This window comes from Heterocephalus glaber, unplaced genomic scaffold (genome assembly GCF_053883595.1).
Source record: "Heterocephalus glaber isolate CG9 unplaced genomic scaffold, H.glaber_assembly_v1.0 deba00000122, whole genome shotgun sequence".
Taxonomy (NCBI): domain Eukaryota; kingdom Metazoa; phylum Chordata; class Mammalia; order Rodentia; family Bathyergidae; genus Heterocephalus; species Heterocephalus glaber.
In genome coordinates, this window is record NW_028258138.1 from 84,850,048 (window position 1) to 84,868,164 (window position 18,117).

Genomic DNA, 18,117 nt, shown 5'->3' on the forward strand with positions numbered 1-18,117 from the left:
ATATATACGCTCTTGACTTTGATGGAACTACTTGGCTCAAGTAATTCTTAAAACATTGGCCCAGGTCCATTTTAGCCTTCTTATTTGCATGCAGCCACAAGTGGCAGTTTGGTTTAGTTCTTGATTACATCACAGATGGTTCCCAAGACAGTAGCTCTTACATTGTAGTTCAATGAAATTTAAATATTTTACCCAAACCAAGGGCTGGGAGTGAGACAAGGGGCAAAGGCAGTCTCATGTTATCAGATAACTTTGGAAGCCATGTGTCTTCTTTTTCCAGAGTTTTGCAATTCACTTTAGTGTAGTATAGACTCAGAGAAATTCTGTCATAAAAGACTCATTCAACTTTATTTAACCTAATATTTCCCAATCAATTAGTCACAAAAACTGTGCTTCAGGGAATACCGTTAATACCTCAGGGGACATTGGTGTTCTAAGAAACACAGCGTGGAAGTATGGCCTTAAGAAAAATATGCAGGCTGAACTGATTCTGAATTGGGTTTCAAATTTTTTAAAGTTACTCACAATTACATCTAAAATTCAAGTAAATAAAAAGGGAGTGTGGCATAGTGCTGCATGCCTGGAATCTTAGCACTCGGCATGGCTGAGGCAGGAACATAACAAGTTAGAGTCCTACCTGGGCACTTTAGCAAAATCCTGTGCCAAAATAAACAATATTTCAAAAAGACTAGAAACATAGCTCAGTGTAAAAGCCCTAGGTTCAATCCACAATACGGGGTGGGGGAGAGTCAAATGGGAAATATTACAATAGGGTATGAAAATATGATATTTAAGATGTTGAAATATGCCTCATTTCTCTTGTATTACATTACTCATAAAAATAGATTCAGTCTCAGAATAGTTCTAATAAAGAAGCAAAGGTTAGTTTTAGGCACAAAATTAACAGATTCAAACCTCTTGTTTCAGTACTGAGATAGTAATCTATTATTATTTGAACCCCTTTGTACACTATTACCACAGTTTTTAGTTAACTACAACCCTCGGCATCTTAGTGTTCTTTTTTTTTGGTACCAGGGATCGACCTCGAGTCCTTGCATTTGCACAGCAGGCGGCGAAACCACTGAGCTAAATCCCCAGCCCCTTAGGGTTCTTTTTTAATCTCAGAATTTCTCCCTCTGTTATCTTATCTCCATTCCTTAAGTGCATTGAAAAAGTTACTTATCTGTATCTTATGAGACTCCTTCAGACTTTAAGTTTATGGAGAGTAAAATCCATCAATCTTATAAAAATTATTTTCTCCTTTCCTATTTTATTCTTTTCCCTTCTGTTCACAAAGGTATCCTCTTTATTTACTCTTAGATGGACACTAGTTAGTGGCACATCAGTACTCTGACCATGTGGTAACAGATTGCTTTTTCTGCAGGGAGCTGATTGGATCCTGGGAGAATCCCCACAGCCAGTCCTCCCTAGTGCACATCAAACATTTTCCCTCTAAAAATGCCATCTTGCTAAAACACAAGGTTTCTCCCAGGCATGGGTACTAGATAATTTTCCTCTCTCTTTCCTACCGTAACCAAACCCATTCCATACACAGCGAAGGAACTGGAGCGGCACGTTCTCCGTGAGTGAGCTTGATACAGCTTCTCTACTTAAGCTAGGTCCAGACGTAATCTCAAATGCAGACATGATAAGTGCAGTGATTTCTAACATGACTTCAAACCACATGAAAGGCAAGGATTTCCATTTTCAACCTGTTTTGAGAGTAGGAAGGTGAGATATGGTTTGGAAAAGATGGGGTGGTCTTTGAAGCCCACTTCATTTAACAAATTTTTGTGTCCATATTCCTTAAGGAGGAATAATCTCTCCTTTCCTTCTGGGTGCCACATGTGAAATTTAGGTATAGGAAAGTGCTGTATTCCATAGTAATGTTAGGGAATTTATTGTGTTACCGTTAATTATTTGATACAAAGGAAAGTAAAGCAAGCTTTTCCTTCATGTGGTACTTCGTCCCAGTCAAACCCCTGGCTTCATTCTGTCACTGGTTAGGATAAATCTTCCACACTTATGCTTCTCTTCCAACTGGCTTTTCTAGGTTGAAGGCTGAGTCTCTAACTCTCTGCCTTTCCTTTCACCTGGGTCCCCGGGGTGCCGTAAGAAGCAGGAGCCTAATTTGGAGGTATCTGTGTTCACAGTCAGAAGTTCTCATGGAAGTGCCAAGGAAGTTGGCACAGTGCCATGTGCAAGTGTCAGAAAAGACTCAGGTCTGCTTGTGGCTGTGAGACAGGCCCAGGACCTACTCCTCCCTGCAGCAACAGCATTCACCAGAGCCACCTTCATGCACAGTAGCTGCAGAGCTGCCCTCACATGTGCTTCTAGGCCTGCTCACCAAATGCTGAGACTGCTGACATTTGTCAGGGAGGTTGCATGGACCCAGAAGAACTCCCACAGGGCACAATTCGGGTATTCATTCCTGATCAAGCCTATTTCAAAACCCTCCAGGGAGCGAGGGAACTCAGCCACCCTCTAAGTGTTCCAGAACAATCCCAGGGTATGGGGCTGGGGGGTCCCCAGCCTCAGTGGAACTCTTGTCTCCGCAGGCAGCAGTTGGCAGCCTCAGCTGCACAATAGAACCAGTGGAGAACTTTAACAAATACCAGTTCCTGGGTCCTCTCAGCTTTAGGAGATTCTAATTTCTTGAGCTGTGCTTTCCCCAATAATCTAATTCCATCCCTTTCATCCAGCAGTTCCCCGCCTTGGCAGCATGTCAGAATTATCCAGGGAGCTTTGAAAATCCCTATTACCGAGACTGCACTCTGGATCAATTTAAAGAGAATCTTTGCGGGTGGAACATGGCATTAATAGTTTTTAAAGGTCCCCAGCTGATTACAGTGTTTAACCAGGGTAGAGAAAAAAATCTGGAAAAGGCAGTTCTCTTCAACTCACTTGGGCCTCTGACTGCTCTAAAACTGTAGGCTGAAGGAATACATGCCCAGCATCTCTGGGATGATGCAGAAATGACAGTGATACAGAAATGCTCAGTTCAGGTGAAGATCTACAAAAGACATAGAGATGCTAAGAGACACATCTGTGACAATTATTAGCATTTAGTAAATGCCGGTCACTTGTCATAGCCCCCAAAAAGAGAAAGATTATAAAATTTAAAATAATCCTTAATTTCGGAGTTTGCAAAGAACAGCTAATTATTTCTAAATGTGCTCCCCGGAGGTTTATCCATCCTCTGTGATTTAAAGACTTAACAAGCCACTTACGGGAATTCTGATCACCAGCTCTGTAGGATTCCACCTTGTCAGTGATGCCTAGGACTTCATTTCATAGATGGAGTCCATGAAACTCCACAGACACATTCCCCATTTCTTTTATTAATGGCAGCAGTTGTCTCTACATTGTTGATTTTATTTTGATAATGAGGGTTATTATTCTTTTAAACAACTTGCACGTACACAAATGTACCCACTTCGTCCTCAGAGGTGAGACGTGTTTGACAGCTCCTCGCAGAGATCATCATTGACCAGGAGCCCATCCAAAGAATTGTTGACAGTCGAGCTGCTGAAGGTTTTGTGGCCAAAGTCAAATCCAACAATGCTGTGTTTAATTTGCTTTTTGCCGATTGCTAGGCCATGTCCCATCACAGTCTAACAATGCAGAGAGAATGTTGCCAAATCCTTGGCCAATTTTCAGAATGGCTAACCCTTTTCTTGCTACAGAACTAACAACGTTCAGTGACACCCCAGTGAGACATACTTTCTGTGGGTCAGGGCCTTGTGACAATGTAGGAAGTCTTCTTAAAAAGATGAGGGGTGTTAACTACTGTTGGGGAGAACACGGCGTTTTAGTAACAGGGTCCCCACCATAAGAAAGTTAACCGGAAGTGGTGACTCTCTGCTCCACACCCATCTCTCAGGGCAGCTGCCCAGTGCCTAGTGCACTGCTTCCCCCTCTCACTCGGCACCTCAAGCCCAGTGGAGGCAGTGCTATTTTCAGCAGGTGTAGAGTGACAGCTTCTGTCTGCCCCATGGTCATCCCACCTCCCATCTGGCCTTGTCTCTGAGGGGAGAGCTCTGACCGCAGAAATCAGTGTTGCCCACTCGATTCCAGTTCCTTCATGATGCTCCCCATATGCCTCCATTTCCTTTTCAATGTCCATGTTGGAGGAACATTTTAAGCTTTGATTCCACTTACAGTTAGCTCAGATTAGGTTCCAGCTTTATTGCTTAGAAACCTACCTGAAAGCTAACCGTGGAGCCCCCAGAAAGAACAAGCAGGGAAGAGAAGCTTTCTGCCTCCTGGGTAAAAATTGCATGCGATCCCTTAAGACCATTCTCTGGCAGTAGCATCTCTTCCTTCAAGACTCAGAAATGCAGTCCAGCCTCTCTTCACCTCTCATGAATTCCCCCATCTACAGAGTTAGGTCTTGCTGACATATCAATGAGTACAAGTCTTATTTCTGCTGAGTCCCTCAGAGTACTCTTTCTGCAATTTGTTCATTCTAATCTATCCTTAAAGTATTTTTGCAAGACTGTAATTAAGTGAGATCTTCATCATCTAAGACAACCGAAGTCATTTTTCAAATCCTTTACAGATGAGACATGAGTGATCCCGTCCATCTCCCCACCCTGCTCCTCTCTTCCTGTCTACCCTGCACCCACCTCTCCCAACTCAACACCCTGGAAGCAGAACTGTTCATTCACATCTTTCACCTCTCCTGCTAATGCCAATCCCTATTTTCCAAAATCTTTAAACCACATTTCTAGGGGCTGGGAAATTGGCTCCATGGTAGAATGCTTCCAGGGGATGCACAAGGCCTCAAGTTCAAGCCCCACCACCACCACCCCCTAAAACCCCACAATCCCCTCCAAGAGCTGCGCTTCTGCTGGTGCAGTGTGGGACCCTCCAAGTCCGTTAACACCCTCAGAGCTTCCCTTCATTCAGAGCAAAGGCATGATGATGAACCAGGGCTTCTTAGGGCTTCTTAGGGCAACCAAGAACCAAGTGATGGCCATAGGTAGCATTTCACATCTGTCAATTTGCATGTTTACGTAGGGACACTCATTCTTAAAATGAGCAAGCTGCTCTCGCTCCTGAGTAATGGGCAGTGCTTATCAGAATTTCCTTCTAATAAATTCCCCTCAAAGTATTCTTCACTGAAGGATTTCCTTCTGTATCTTAGGATTTCCTAGGGACAAAAAATGCCTTAACCTCTTTTTAACTTTGGAAAAACTTTACTGGCTTCTTTTTCTTTTCTCTGTTCTTTTTTTTTTTTTTAACTAGCTCCTTTTTCAATAGGATAGCAACACAACTTGACAACACTTTTGGGATTAACCTAAAGGATTCTGATAAGGCTTTCTCTTTCTAGGAAATGTACATATCAAGAAGGTACAGCATATATAATACATATATGTACCATGAAAAAGCTTGTAAGTGAAGATTATTTGCATAATTATATCATGTCTTTTTAATACATTGGCATTGTGACATTCTAATTTGTAATGATAGAGAATGGTTTTCTTTTATCTTTTTACTGTAGAATTAGCACTTGAGGAGAAATGATGTACCAAATTGTCTGAAGATTACTCAAGGTTATGATTGATGGTTACGGAACTTAGGGCAACTCATGGTTACTGAAAGTAAGCACTAAATTGTATTACAAACTATAAAATGATTTCAGCATTTTGTACATGTGCATAAATGCCTAAGTCTCATGGTTTTAAGAAATGTTTGCGGACAAAGTAAAATTTACATATGTGAATGCATTTCAGTTATAAATATTTGTAATACCAAATAGTCACACATATTACACTTTTCACTAAATTTTACATCTTTTTTCTTTTTTATTATTTGGTAAAAGCATTCAAAAGCCATTAGCATGTGAAAGAATTCTATAGTTTAGGTTTTATAACCTTATTACTCCAATTTGAATATCTTATGGAGATAATATTTGCTTCCATCTCATTCATTCATTGGGGATCATTAGATAATGGGAACTTAGGTTTCTTAATCTTTATGTAACATATTCTGAGATTTAGGATAGAATACACTGTGAGAACTAGAAGGTGTGTTGGAGAGCACATCCCACGTTTTACAAATTGAAGACTGGAAAACCAAGAAATAGTTTGACTTCTACCTTGACTCTGGCCTTTCTACCGGATTCCATTACCCATGATAAATCTTACTAATTGTTAAATAAACTGATTATAAGCCAAATTCTGCTGCACACATCAAAGTAGCTATCCACAAAACTTCCTCCAAATAGTCATTTCCTTAGCTAAACTTCAGAACAGTCAGAAAAATTTTCTTGAGCTAATATGATACCCTTATTAATTATAATAATAATAATAAAACTATAACTGATAACAGGCCATCAAAATGGCCTTAACTTCCTAAATCAATTATGGTTAAGAGAAGATCCACTCATTTTCATATTGGTAACATAATTCCCCAAAATTTATTGGTTGATTAGTTAGAAGCCTAGAGGCCCCTTAATAAACAAGCAACAGAACTTGTAAGCAAGTGCTGTCAGTCCAGCCCTATGGAGGGCATATGTCCACACCACCCTCCTCAGATATGCTTTTTCAATTGACTTTGACACACGTATTATAAAATGTGTAGCAGTGACATTGCCCGTGTGCTAATAGTGCAAACAAAATTCATCTTCAATTAGGGATTTTTAATCCTTAAAATAAACATTGACATGTATGTTTTATACCACATTGAACATAATACTACCGTTGAAGGTAGTTATTGATCATAACCACTGAATGAAAACTTAAGCCCTAGTATATTAACGTGCAAAGAACAACTGGTTCTTGGGGGAAAATATAAGGCTTTCAATTGAAAATCGTGAAATTAACAACTCTTCCAACTTGCTTTTATTGCTTCATATTTTTTCTCTTAAAGTGATATAGATTTTATATGACAGAAGATTTAGATCAAGAAAATGTTAGGAAAAAATCAATTTTTCTGTCTAGATAGGTAGTTAAGCAATCCAATCCAATTCATAATGATACAAACAGATGAGAGTACCACAGATTCCCTTCTGACTTCTATACACAAGTGAACAAGAATGCATTTTTTGAACACAGATTGTCTTTCACATCATGGAAATATTATTTCAAAGCAAACTAAACTAATAAATAAATTCCCTATTCCCCAAACTAGTGGTTGGTAGTTTGGGTAAGCTTTCCCGAGAACTGTAAAAGAGCTACGAATGAGTTTTCCTAGAGAAAAAGAAAACCACATTCAGTGTGAATAATATCATCTCCATTTTGCATAGAAGCATTTTGAGCTCAGGACATGGAATGTGTATTTTCCAACTGGCTGGCATTATCAGCTCCAAGTACAATATTAGTGGATTTGCTCTGTTCCAAGAGAAACTTTTAGGAACATAGTTTAACAATCTCAATTTAGAAAAATTAGAAGGTGATGCTGCATTTAGATTTTTTCATAAATACAGGAAACTGAGAAAGCATGTCACCTGAAAATTGGACCTTTAGCAAACTGTTAAGAGTTTTAAATAAAAGACAACACTTACTGTAGTTATTCTTCATCTCTTGGGTCCCTTTGACTTTGCCTCGCTTGTCAATCCTCAGATACCACTGTGTTCGACAGAAAAGTCTTCTCACCCTTATGTCCCCTCCTTCCATGTAGTCGTAGCTTCGTGTATGTCGCTCAGGGCTGGAGCAGTTCGCACTGGTAGCCATTTGCTCTGGGGCCATGTCATTGCAAGCCAAAGCTAGAGTGCCCACGAGACAGACAAGGAGAAAGCATGATCTGTAGGGCAGAGTCGGCAGGATCCATGTGAGTATCCATTTGTGCATTATAGAGTAGTGCTCCGGGGGCCCATGAACACCATAATGAAAACTCAGTCTGCAGTTGACTGCTACTCCTGGGTCTTCGACCTTTTCCTATCTGTGAACTGATTTACGAAAGAGTCCTTGCTCTTTCCAGAGTGGTACACTTATCCTTGCAGCTTCCGGTAACAATACAGGATTCCTCCTTAAATAACTCTGTGTTGATATATCCTTATACAAAACAGGTTGCAATAAGCTCAGTTGCTGCAGCGCTGTCTGCTACTTGACTTCTGTTTGCAATGACAGATTAAGAATGGGGAGGGGGAAGAGAGGAAGATACAAAAATGCATGTATAAATTTCAGTGGGTAAATAGTATTGCAACAAATACAGTTTATACTTTGAAGATACATTCAAAACAGCTTTCACAGAGGATGTCAACATCTTTACCACTCTATATGTAGATTTATAAACGTTTTCCATTAGTGGAGAGAAATCAGAATATGACCGTATCATTCATTCCAGTTGCTACTTTGTAAGAAACATCCTATACTTAGAGCTGTTAATTTAAATCAAGTTCTACAATTACTACTAACAAAGCATAAATGCTTTCTCCAGATTTTTTTATTGTATGCTTTTACATTTGTGGTTAAGCAATTATTTTCTCCTAAGCAGCCCACATTTTTCAAGTTAAATGTCAGAATTATACTAGAGAACTTCAACCTTGCCTTTATGTTTGTTCCACAGCATAATTACTATAAAATCTGGTAACTACTTTCCCCCTCAGTACCATTATCAGAGCAAGAGATAACTTTAGAAAACATTCAACACTGCTTTTAAAGACAAATAACAGTAACTTACTTGTTCTGTTTATAACAGCTGGATACACAAGAATTCCGTGTCTGTTGTCTGCCTTTGCAACTTGAGCCTCTCTACTGTAGCTACAAACTATTTCTCAGCTGAGAAATTCTCCAGCAGAATCATAATTGTTTCCATAAATCAACAGGCAAGAGGATTTTCTCTGTCTGCGCGAGCGCATGTGAGTGTGTGTGTGTGTGTGTGTGTGTGTGTGCGTGTGGAACCCTGTATTCAGGGCTTTTTGATAAATACCTTTGCTGACCTCATTGGAAGCAATTAAAACTTAACCAGTGAGCTGTTAGTTGAATACAACAGCGAGAATAAAAGGAGGCTTGTATAATATTCGATGGTCATAAGAGGGAGCTGTGAACATAGTTTATGCTTAAATCTACAAGTGTGTGTCTACTTTGTAGAAACAAATCCTGATTCTAGACCAGTGAGAAGGGGACGGGATTTTTAGACCTCCTTTACAATACAGCAGCTGTATGAACTCTGAAAAACATCTCCTAGAACATATATGTAAATACATGAGGGTTTTAGTAGTTAGAAAGTCTTTTCCATAGCTTTATGATGCATGTATTTCTTTGATTACTGTACCCTTTCGTACTCAGAATATCAGAACAAAATTAACATGTATTAACTCACATGTTGGTATCTTAAAGCTTATATTACTGAGTTAAGGCCACCCTTTTTGCACATAGATAATGTGCCACTGCATATGAGTATAACTTTTAGGTTCCCAGGCAGAAAATGAGGAGCCCTGGTTTCTTGAGTCTGGCTACTAACAGCCAGTATGACCTTGGGCAAATCCACTGATACTCCTAACACTTAGCTACTGCTACATTCGTAAAATTAAGGTATTGCTCCAGATTATCCTGTGGTGCTTTCAAATCTCAAAATTCTACACCCCATGATTTATACTAATGGCTGGTATAAGGTAGAGCATGCATCATTTTAAACATTATTACTCTTAAAAATTAAAAATAAAGAAAATGGTTTACCTTGGTTATCAGTGCTTGACTTTTGCCTCAATAAGAAGCTTAGCACAATAAATGTTAACTCAGGGATGGAACTGTAAGATCTATAGCTCATGTAAATAAGATGAAGCTGTTTTATTTTCCTAAATAAGTTATTCTCTACTTCCTGTACTAGCATATACAGGATAGTGTTCAAATGTTTTATTAGATATGTCGTATAGAAACATTTATCATCAATCTAAATAAGCATTTAGGAACATGTATTAAAATCTTCTGTCCCATGTTATATAGCCTCCAAACACACTCACGCACGCGCGCACACACACACACACACACACACACATTCTGCATTTAAAATGCACTACTTTGCCACCAGGTGGTGCATGTACACCAGATAGAAAAGGGAAATTAAATCCATTCAATTGGATTATAGTTTGTGACTCCCCTTTATGTCTATGCTTTTAGGGAACTGAGTCAAGAGGACAGAATATTTTAATATCCCCAGTTATCTTTTATTCGTGAAATACTGAATGTGTTAAGCTTTTAAAGAAGACAAGGGTGGGCTCTTCATAATTGTGGAAGCAACTGAACAAAACAAGATAGCCCAAAACATTCTATCATTATTGTAGAAGGAGGAAGAAAGGAGGAAAGAAAATATGATTCTATCGTGTTCTGAATTTTACCCCACTAGTTTTGGAGACAACGATAATGGACAGGGCCTGAATTCCTAAGACGTGGATATTCTTTATAAAGAAATGAATGATATTAACAGTTGGTTCACAATGTACATTTATGTCCAAGAGTTGCTAAAGCCAATTGTTCCTCACTGACCCTTTGTATTTTGAACCAAGAAATCAACAGATTACAAGTTAAAATCTGTTGATTACATGCTTAAGGCTTGAGTGAAAGGAATGAACAATTCTCTAGAAATGAGTAGTCAGTGTCTGCTGAATATCTGCTGAACAGAATTAACTGTAAAATTGAACAAGAAGAATAAAACTGTGATCTAAGCACTTGGAGTGCATTAGATGTTATTATATTCAGTGCTTTGGAAATAGGATCCAAGTACTATTAATGAATGCATTAATCTCAAAGCAACTATATAAGTAGTTTAAATTCCTTGATTATCAGTGTCCTTATTGGAGAGTAACTAATTCCAGGTGGACCTACAGTCGGTTTCACTGGTTCCACAGCTACAGTGGAGCTCCTCACCAGCTTCACTTGTGTCCTCGATATATGTCTAGAGGGAATTTCCCAAGATCTAATAGCTCTAGTTATCTCTAGATGGGGTTACCCTCTTTTTTAAAAGTTATACATTGGCAATCATTTATTGCTCTTATATATATATATATATATATATATACTATATTTCAATTGACTAAACAGAAGTACTTTGAAGAATTGTCTTTTTGTTATTTCTAGATTGAATTAACTTAATTGGAAACGCCTCCATCTTGTCAGTTTAAATATGTAAAACAAAAGATTCTTGCATCTATTCCTAAAAGTTGGCTTTTTAGGGCTGGGGATTTAGCTCAGTGGTTCTGCCGCCTGCCTCGCAACCGCAAGGACCTGAGTTCGATCCCTGGTACCAAAAAAAAAAATTGACTTTTAAAAATGTCTTTTGTAAGTAAAAACACCTGCAATTCTCCAACGAGAAGCAATGCCTGATATTTGTCCACTTTAATTTTGAGGTAGAAGAATACAGAGTTTATTTCAGTGAATACCATGAAAACTAACAATTAAGTATTAATTAACCCTTTAACTTTCCTTAAACAGTTTCCATTATATCCTTTATTCCATGAAGAGATAAATGATAAATCATAACTTTTGTTTAACGGATTTTATTTCAATAATTAACTTCAAACTTTGACTCATCTACAATTATGTATTATATATTCAGGAGAAGTGAATGTCCTTAAATACTTTGATTTCTTTACATTCTTGTATCCTGGTGTTTCCCACCACCCCGTCCCATTCTACCCCTTCTCCAAAAATAGATAATTGTTGTTTTTGGTTTTTTATACGTATTTCCAGACTTTCTTTATGCTTATACACATAAATGGAATACATACGTATTTGTAGTTTTTTACTTAACCCCTTTTTATATAAAATGTAGCATGCCATATGAATTGTTCTGCATGCCACTTTTTTTTTGCTAAATGAAATAAATCAGACCCACAAAATTAAATACCATATGCTTTCTCTCCTATGAGAAAATCAAAGCATAAATAAAGACCAAAATGAAAGAAATAAAACGTGGTATTTATATACAATGGAGCATTACTCTGCCATAAAGAAGATAAATTTAATTCATTTGTAGGAAAATGGCTGCACCCGGAAGCCAGAATGTTAAGTGAAATAAATCAGACCCACAAGCTTAAATACTGCATCCTTTTTCTTGTATGAGGAACTTAAAATATAAATAAATTAAAGATCAAAATAAAGGACAGATGATAGGAAAGAGGGAGATAAAACTTTTGCAAAAGGGAAAGGGACGAATAGGTGGAGGGAGAGGAGTGGAGAGGGCCTCGAAAGAGGACACAAAGCAAAGCAAACACGGAAGTAACTAGGAGATGGCCCCATCTCGTATTCAGGAAGCCTCCTGCCTTTCCTTTGTTACAGCTGCACAGTACCCTGTTGGACGGGTACTTCTCGGGGTACTTAACCCCCCTCGGCTGGGGACGCTTCCTTCCCAGTGTTTTGTATTAGAAAAACCATGCCGTTGTGGATAAAGTCATAACACGTAATTTTACAGTGTGGACCGGTTTCCATGAGGCGCGCCATCTGGGTCCACCTCTTGACAGATGTGGCCGTCGAGGCTGTGCTGACCAGCGGGTTTCTTACTCCCACTAGTGGCGCATAGGAACGCGCCTTCGTTCAGCAGCGTCTTGTTGGACTTCGGGATTTTGCTGATCCAAGTAAAGATGGCATTTCATTGCAGTTAGCCTTTGCATGTCTCTTCTTGTAAGACAAGGTGGCCACCATGTATAAGCACTGTAAAGAAAAGGCACAGCGTACGGTGAGTGTCCGTAATAGGCGGCAGAAGTTTCCTGCAGAACTGCCCCCAGACACGCAATCGGGAGTGTGCATGCGCGCGAGCCGGGTGAAGACAGCCCACGCGTGTACAAAACCCCTTCAGGTCTCTGTGGCCAGACTAAGGAGCTCGAGCTGCACTCCAAGGTAGAGCTAAAGCTCACATGCGAAGCAGAAGAGTGCAGGGGTCATAACTGCCCTCTCTGCCTCTGTCCAGGTCAAAACTTAATTCCTATTAGTAGAGTAAGTTTATGAAATAGTAAATTAGATTCATTCATCCTATTTTTTTTCTGTTGCTGAAATTGTCAGAAAGAGCCAAGTAACTGGAATAGCAAGGCTCAAGGTGGATGGGGCTGCCATACATATGTGCCTCCTGGCTTGGATAAACCTGAATCTATTTCAGAAGGTTATGCAAAGTGCCCTAAAAATAACCAAAGCATAAAAGTGCTCTGAGAAGCAGCACAGTGAAAATGGAGTCCCACAAATTAGGGTACACAGAGAGAAGTCTGTGGGTCCCACATTTGGGGAAGCAAGCTTCTGCACTTCTGGTGGCACTACAAAGCGCAGCAGAGGAAGCAAGACTCCAGAGTGACTGCCTTGTGCCCAAGCAGAGAGGGCCACACCATCCCTCATAAAGGTTTCTCACTTTTTAAAAGAAGTCTGGGAACACCAGAGAACCCAGCGCTGCATGCCCCAGTAGAATCCCCTGGACAAACAGTTCACTGGCCAAGGCCCTTGCCTCAGCCCCACATAAAACCCTCGAATCTTTGCCCCTCTTGAAGCAGAAAAGGGAAACTCAAGAATAACTGAGGTTAAGTTTTCCACCAACCTGGGAGAGTGGAATTCTTGAAATTGGAGCTAGGTTGATCTATATTTATAAATATAAACGTAAATATTATTCCTTACATCTGAAATTGTGGTCCAAGATTTATTTCCACACATTCCTGCAGTTATCCTCACACTATGAATTTATCTTCATCGCATCTTCTGTCAGTACTGTTCCATAAATTCGGCTCGACTCTGGTGCATTCCATACAACCAATCTTCCTTACTCCTTGATTCATCCATTTAACAAATATTTATCAAAAAGTTACTTGCTTCCAGATGTTGTGTTCGTCTTTTTGAGATACAATGGTGATTATTCTGGAAGTGATCTCTGCCCTTTCGAAGGATGCATTCCAGAGAGAGAACAAACATAAACTTGGAGATCTGGGGATGGGGAGGGAGAGTGGTGAAGGCCTTGTGTCCCACGAACCGGAAGAGGCTAATATGAGTGAAAGACGTGAACCGTGTAGAGTGGTTCGAGATCCATGAGGCTGAAGAGGTGGGCAGGGGCTGCCAAAGGAATTTGAGTTTGTTTAAGGGTCCTGGGATCCTGGAGTAGAGACATGCCTTCCACACCCGGTGGAGTCACTCAAAGACGGCAGTTTAAACTTAGACGTAAAATGACAAAAGTCATTGAGCAAGCCTGTGGTCCGTATAATCCTCAATTATGTAAACACTGTGCTTACCCTGGGCACAATGCCCTAACATTTAAAAACTAACTGTATATAAGACGCAAAGCCTGAGTCAGATGCTCAAAGTTGTGGTGTGCCGATGACTCACCTAATATAAATATCCCTGTCTACAAGTGTTATTTGATTCTTTGCATATCTGAATTTATAAAAACTGGTTCTATTTAATATTATATTTTAAAAGCTCTCTTAAATGCTAAATTTAAAGTTCTGCAAATTAAATTATGTATTTACTAAATTGCAGTCCCAGTTTAGACCCAGAGCAAGATTTCCAGTTGGAGCTAGTAGGTCTGCTGATCTTGTTCTCATTTGTAAATTTCCATAGGATGCAATGTGTTGGTTGTCGTGATTCCCCGGAAGTCACTGTTCACCCTTAGGAACAAGTCCGTCTCCTCGACTCAGTGATATACAATGGTGCCTGATTTTGACAGCCTCTCGCCTTTCTAAACTCTGAAAAGCATTTGAATGGAGAAATTTTTGATTCACTGCTAGGAGACCATCACAAAGAGCCTGCGCAATTAGGGCTATTCCATTACTTGCTTTAAATTGTCATTCTCTGGTTCCATACTAATTATCTACATAGCCAGGCAGCAAAATGAGGGGTGAAATTAATGAAAACAATTTTAATGTTTCATAAATGTCAAAGTCCCAGTAGCAAAATTGGTTTAATTATTAGTTCATTAGCTTTAAAACCATGGCTTTTCAGCACCAGATGAACTTTTTTAAAGTGGAAGAAAAGGGCAGAATAGAGATAATTCTGATAGTGAAGAGGATTAAATTATAGAGTGCACCTTCTTTTGTCTAAAGATCAGGGAGTTTAGGAAGTGCTAGCCCACACTTGACACCTGGCGCGCTGGGGACTGAACCGGGGACACTAGGTGCACAGTGGAAGCAAGAAGAGGTGTCTCTGGGGACGGGTCCTCCCGCAGCACCTGGATGTCGTGAGTCACCTCCCAGGAAATCTCATCAACACAGGAGGAGCTGGGGGAGGCAACATTACAGCCAGACAGGCTTCCCCTGCACCCCACAACTCCTTGCCCAGAACCCCAAGCCTCTGCTCTGTCTACAACTGAGGGTGCTGCATAGGCTCCCGTTGTCGGGCTTTTCTGTGACTCTCCTATTTTGTGAGATTCCTGAGCATGTGTAGATAATTAAAATGACCTCTCCCCCTGTTACCCTGTCTCTTGTCAATTGAATCCATACCCCAGCCAAGAACCGAGCAGGGCAACAGGAAGCCATTTCCCTGCTCCTCCAAGATGGAGCCCCAGAAAGCCAGCTACCTGGTAAAATGTGCAGGTGTGGAAAACTGGAGACTGCACAGTACCTTATCATGAGAGAAAGGCAGATTTATCCTTGAGCTTCCTTTCAAGCTAAACGTCCCTGATAGCTTCAGACATTGCTCAAATGTTCCCCTCCATTGTGTTTAATATTAACTCAGACACTCTGCGTCCTTCTTATTCCTCTCATCATTTCCAAACATCATCACTTCTACCACCACAGTTTCCTCCATGCCTGCGTCTTCCTGTCAGTGGTCACCCCCACGCTGCAGGACAGGTCATCATTCCTGCCCATGCTACCTCTGTTCCTCACCCACCTCTGCATCTCCACTCTCCAGTCCATTTTCAATGTTGTTATCAGATTAACTTCCTTCCTAAAGCACAGCTATAATTATGCTATTCCTCTACTCTGAAGTTTTCACTGCACCCCATTTTCTTGATTTCATTATTATTATATGCCCACAGATCAAATGAATACATTTGTCATGGGGAATTGGTACATATTGGTACATGATATATGATCCTTTTTACTGCCCTCTCTCCTCCCCTCCTGTCCACCCCGCCATCCCCAGGTCCCCTTACCATCTCCATGTCACGAGTTCAAGGCCAGCCTGGGCTACATAATGAGATCCTGTCTCAAAAAAAGGTCTATCTCTCTATCATCTACTCTTTATTTTGCTCCTTATATTATATATATTTTGGTTTTCTCTTATAAGAGAAGCCATGTGGTATTTAACCTTCTGTGTCTGATTGATTTCACTTAGCATTATGGTCTCAAAGTGCATCCATTCCTACAAATGACTCAAATGATTGTCTTTCTTTATGGAAAAATAGTACCACACTGTGTTTATATACCACATTTTTCTTTATTAATTCATCTGTTGATGGGTGAGCTAATGGGAATTATACTGCTATAAATATGGGTATGCATGCATCACTATCATATGATGTCTTTAACACTTTCTGGAAGATACCTGGAAGAGTTGTAGCTGGGTAAAATGAAATTTCCAGTTTTAGTTTTTTGAGGGATTTCCATACTGATTTTCATAATGGTTGTGCTAGTTTACATTCCCACTAACAACATAGAAGGATTCCTTTTCTCTCACAGCCTTACCAGCATTTCTTCTCTTTGAGTTCTCCATGATGGCTATTCTTTGTGGAGTGAGATGGAATCTCTGTTGTTTCGATTTGCATTTCTATAATGGCCAGAGATGCTGAAATGTTTTATCATCCTATTGGTCTTTTTTTCTTTCTGGAGCACAGTCATAGTTTTAAGAAGTGTCTATTCACTTCAGTTGTCCGTTTTTTGATGGACACCCCACCCACTTTCCTGAATAAAACTCAGGTCTTCTCTTTCTGATATTTGGACCCTTGTTCGCAATGTCTTCTGTAATCCTCAGCGTCCCCCACATGCTAAGCTCTCTCACTAGGTCTGGGGTGAGAGATTCACCCCAACACTGCCACTTCTCTAGAGGAAGGGTCTCGCAGAGAAGAAGTCCTTCTCACAAGGTTTTCTCTCTTTCTCCACCCTCTCTCCCTTGTTTTCCCCTCCTACCCCTTCTTTTTTCCTTCTTCTGTACTCAGCCTGGGTAGGGTCCCCAAGGGCAATGAAAGCAATTGCCAGATAGTTCTTTTGCAAGTTTACATTTTGAGTTTCCAATGAAGCAACAAAATCTTTGGTCCATTGTCCTGTTATCTTGCCTGATGACTTCAAATCAACACTTACTGTGTGCTCAGGTGACATAGATTGACAGATACAACACAAATACATGACACACAATACAAAAAATACATTGTCCAAGGGGCTAAGCAAAGTTTATGGAGGAGGAGGCAGTTGATAAACACATAAAAACAATTCTGATGATATTTCAGAAGAAATAAATCGGTTACTTTAGCGGCAAGTAACAGGAAAGGAACGATTAGAATCTGGTCGCAGAAAGTCTTAGAAGGGTGACATTTAAACTGAGGTCTGAAGGCTGAGAAAAAAATCAAAAGTGGAAGCAGCATATTCTAGAAAAAGTAATAAGGGGAACAAAAGTTGTGGGGCCAGGGTGTAGCTCAATAGCAGCGCTGCCTGCCCTGGCAAGTGTGAGGACCTGAGTTCAATCCCTGGGAACAAAACAAAAGTTGTGGGGTAGAAATGCGCATAGTCTCTTAGAACCTGAAGGACAGCATAACCGGACTGCAGTGAGCAGGGAGAAAGCTGGTGCGGCCCTAATCTATTGAGGGCTTTGGTGTCAATTGTAGGGACTTGGGATTTGACCCTAAGTGTGATAGGTTTTAATCAGTGGGTAACATGACCATTCTGAAAACCTCGTGGGGAGTGATCTGGGAGAGGGTCAGGACTGAAGCGAGGAGATCAGAGAGGAGGCTGTGGTCACATCCAGGCTAGAAAGGATGACATCTCAGACAAAGATGATGAAGGCAGGGAAGAGGGATTGAGGGGCAGGTACATGTTAGAGACAGAGCCCGATGGTCACGTGAAAGTCAGAGGTGCTCAGTGTTAACTTTAGAGGTCTGATGTTTGTCACTGGATAAATGGTGATGTCATTTGCTGGACAAAGAAGACTGGGCAGGGACCAGTACTGGAGGGGAAAGCAGGCAGGTGGAAAGATTGGGTGTAAGGAATGCTGTAGCCCAAAGCCCAGCTCTCTCTAGACCCCAGGAATCCGGACCTCTTACTCCCTCGCA

At 40.3% G+C, this 18,117-nt stretch overlaps 1 protein-coding gene across 2 annotated transcripts in view; it reads right to left on the reverse strand.

Moving 5' to 3' along the window:
- The window catches only part of Fgf7 (fibroblast growth factor 7), a 55,353-nt gene extending 46,431 nt beyond the window's left edge, over positions 1-8,922 (reverse strand). Inside the window, exons 1-2 of one of the 2 annotated variants that reach the window (XM_087180993.1) lie at positions 8,629-8,922; positions 7,511-8,056 (exon numbers count right to left, since the gene is read on the reverse strand). In XM_087180993.1, the coding sequence (XP_087037119.1) occupies positions 7,511-7,796 (286 nt within the window). In that variant the 5' untranslated portion in view covers positions 7,797-8,056; positions 8,629-8,922. Of the gene's footprint in view, positions 1-7,510; positions 8,060-8,628 lie in introns of both variants that reach the window. The other variant, XM_004835431.3, reaches the window with a different exon arrangement.
- Positions 8,923-18,117: the final 9,195 nt, after the last annotated feature.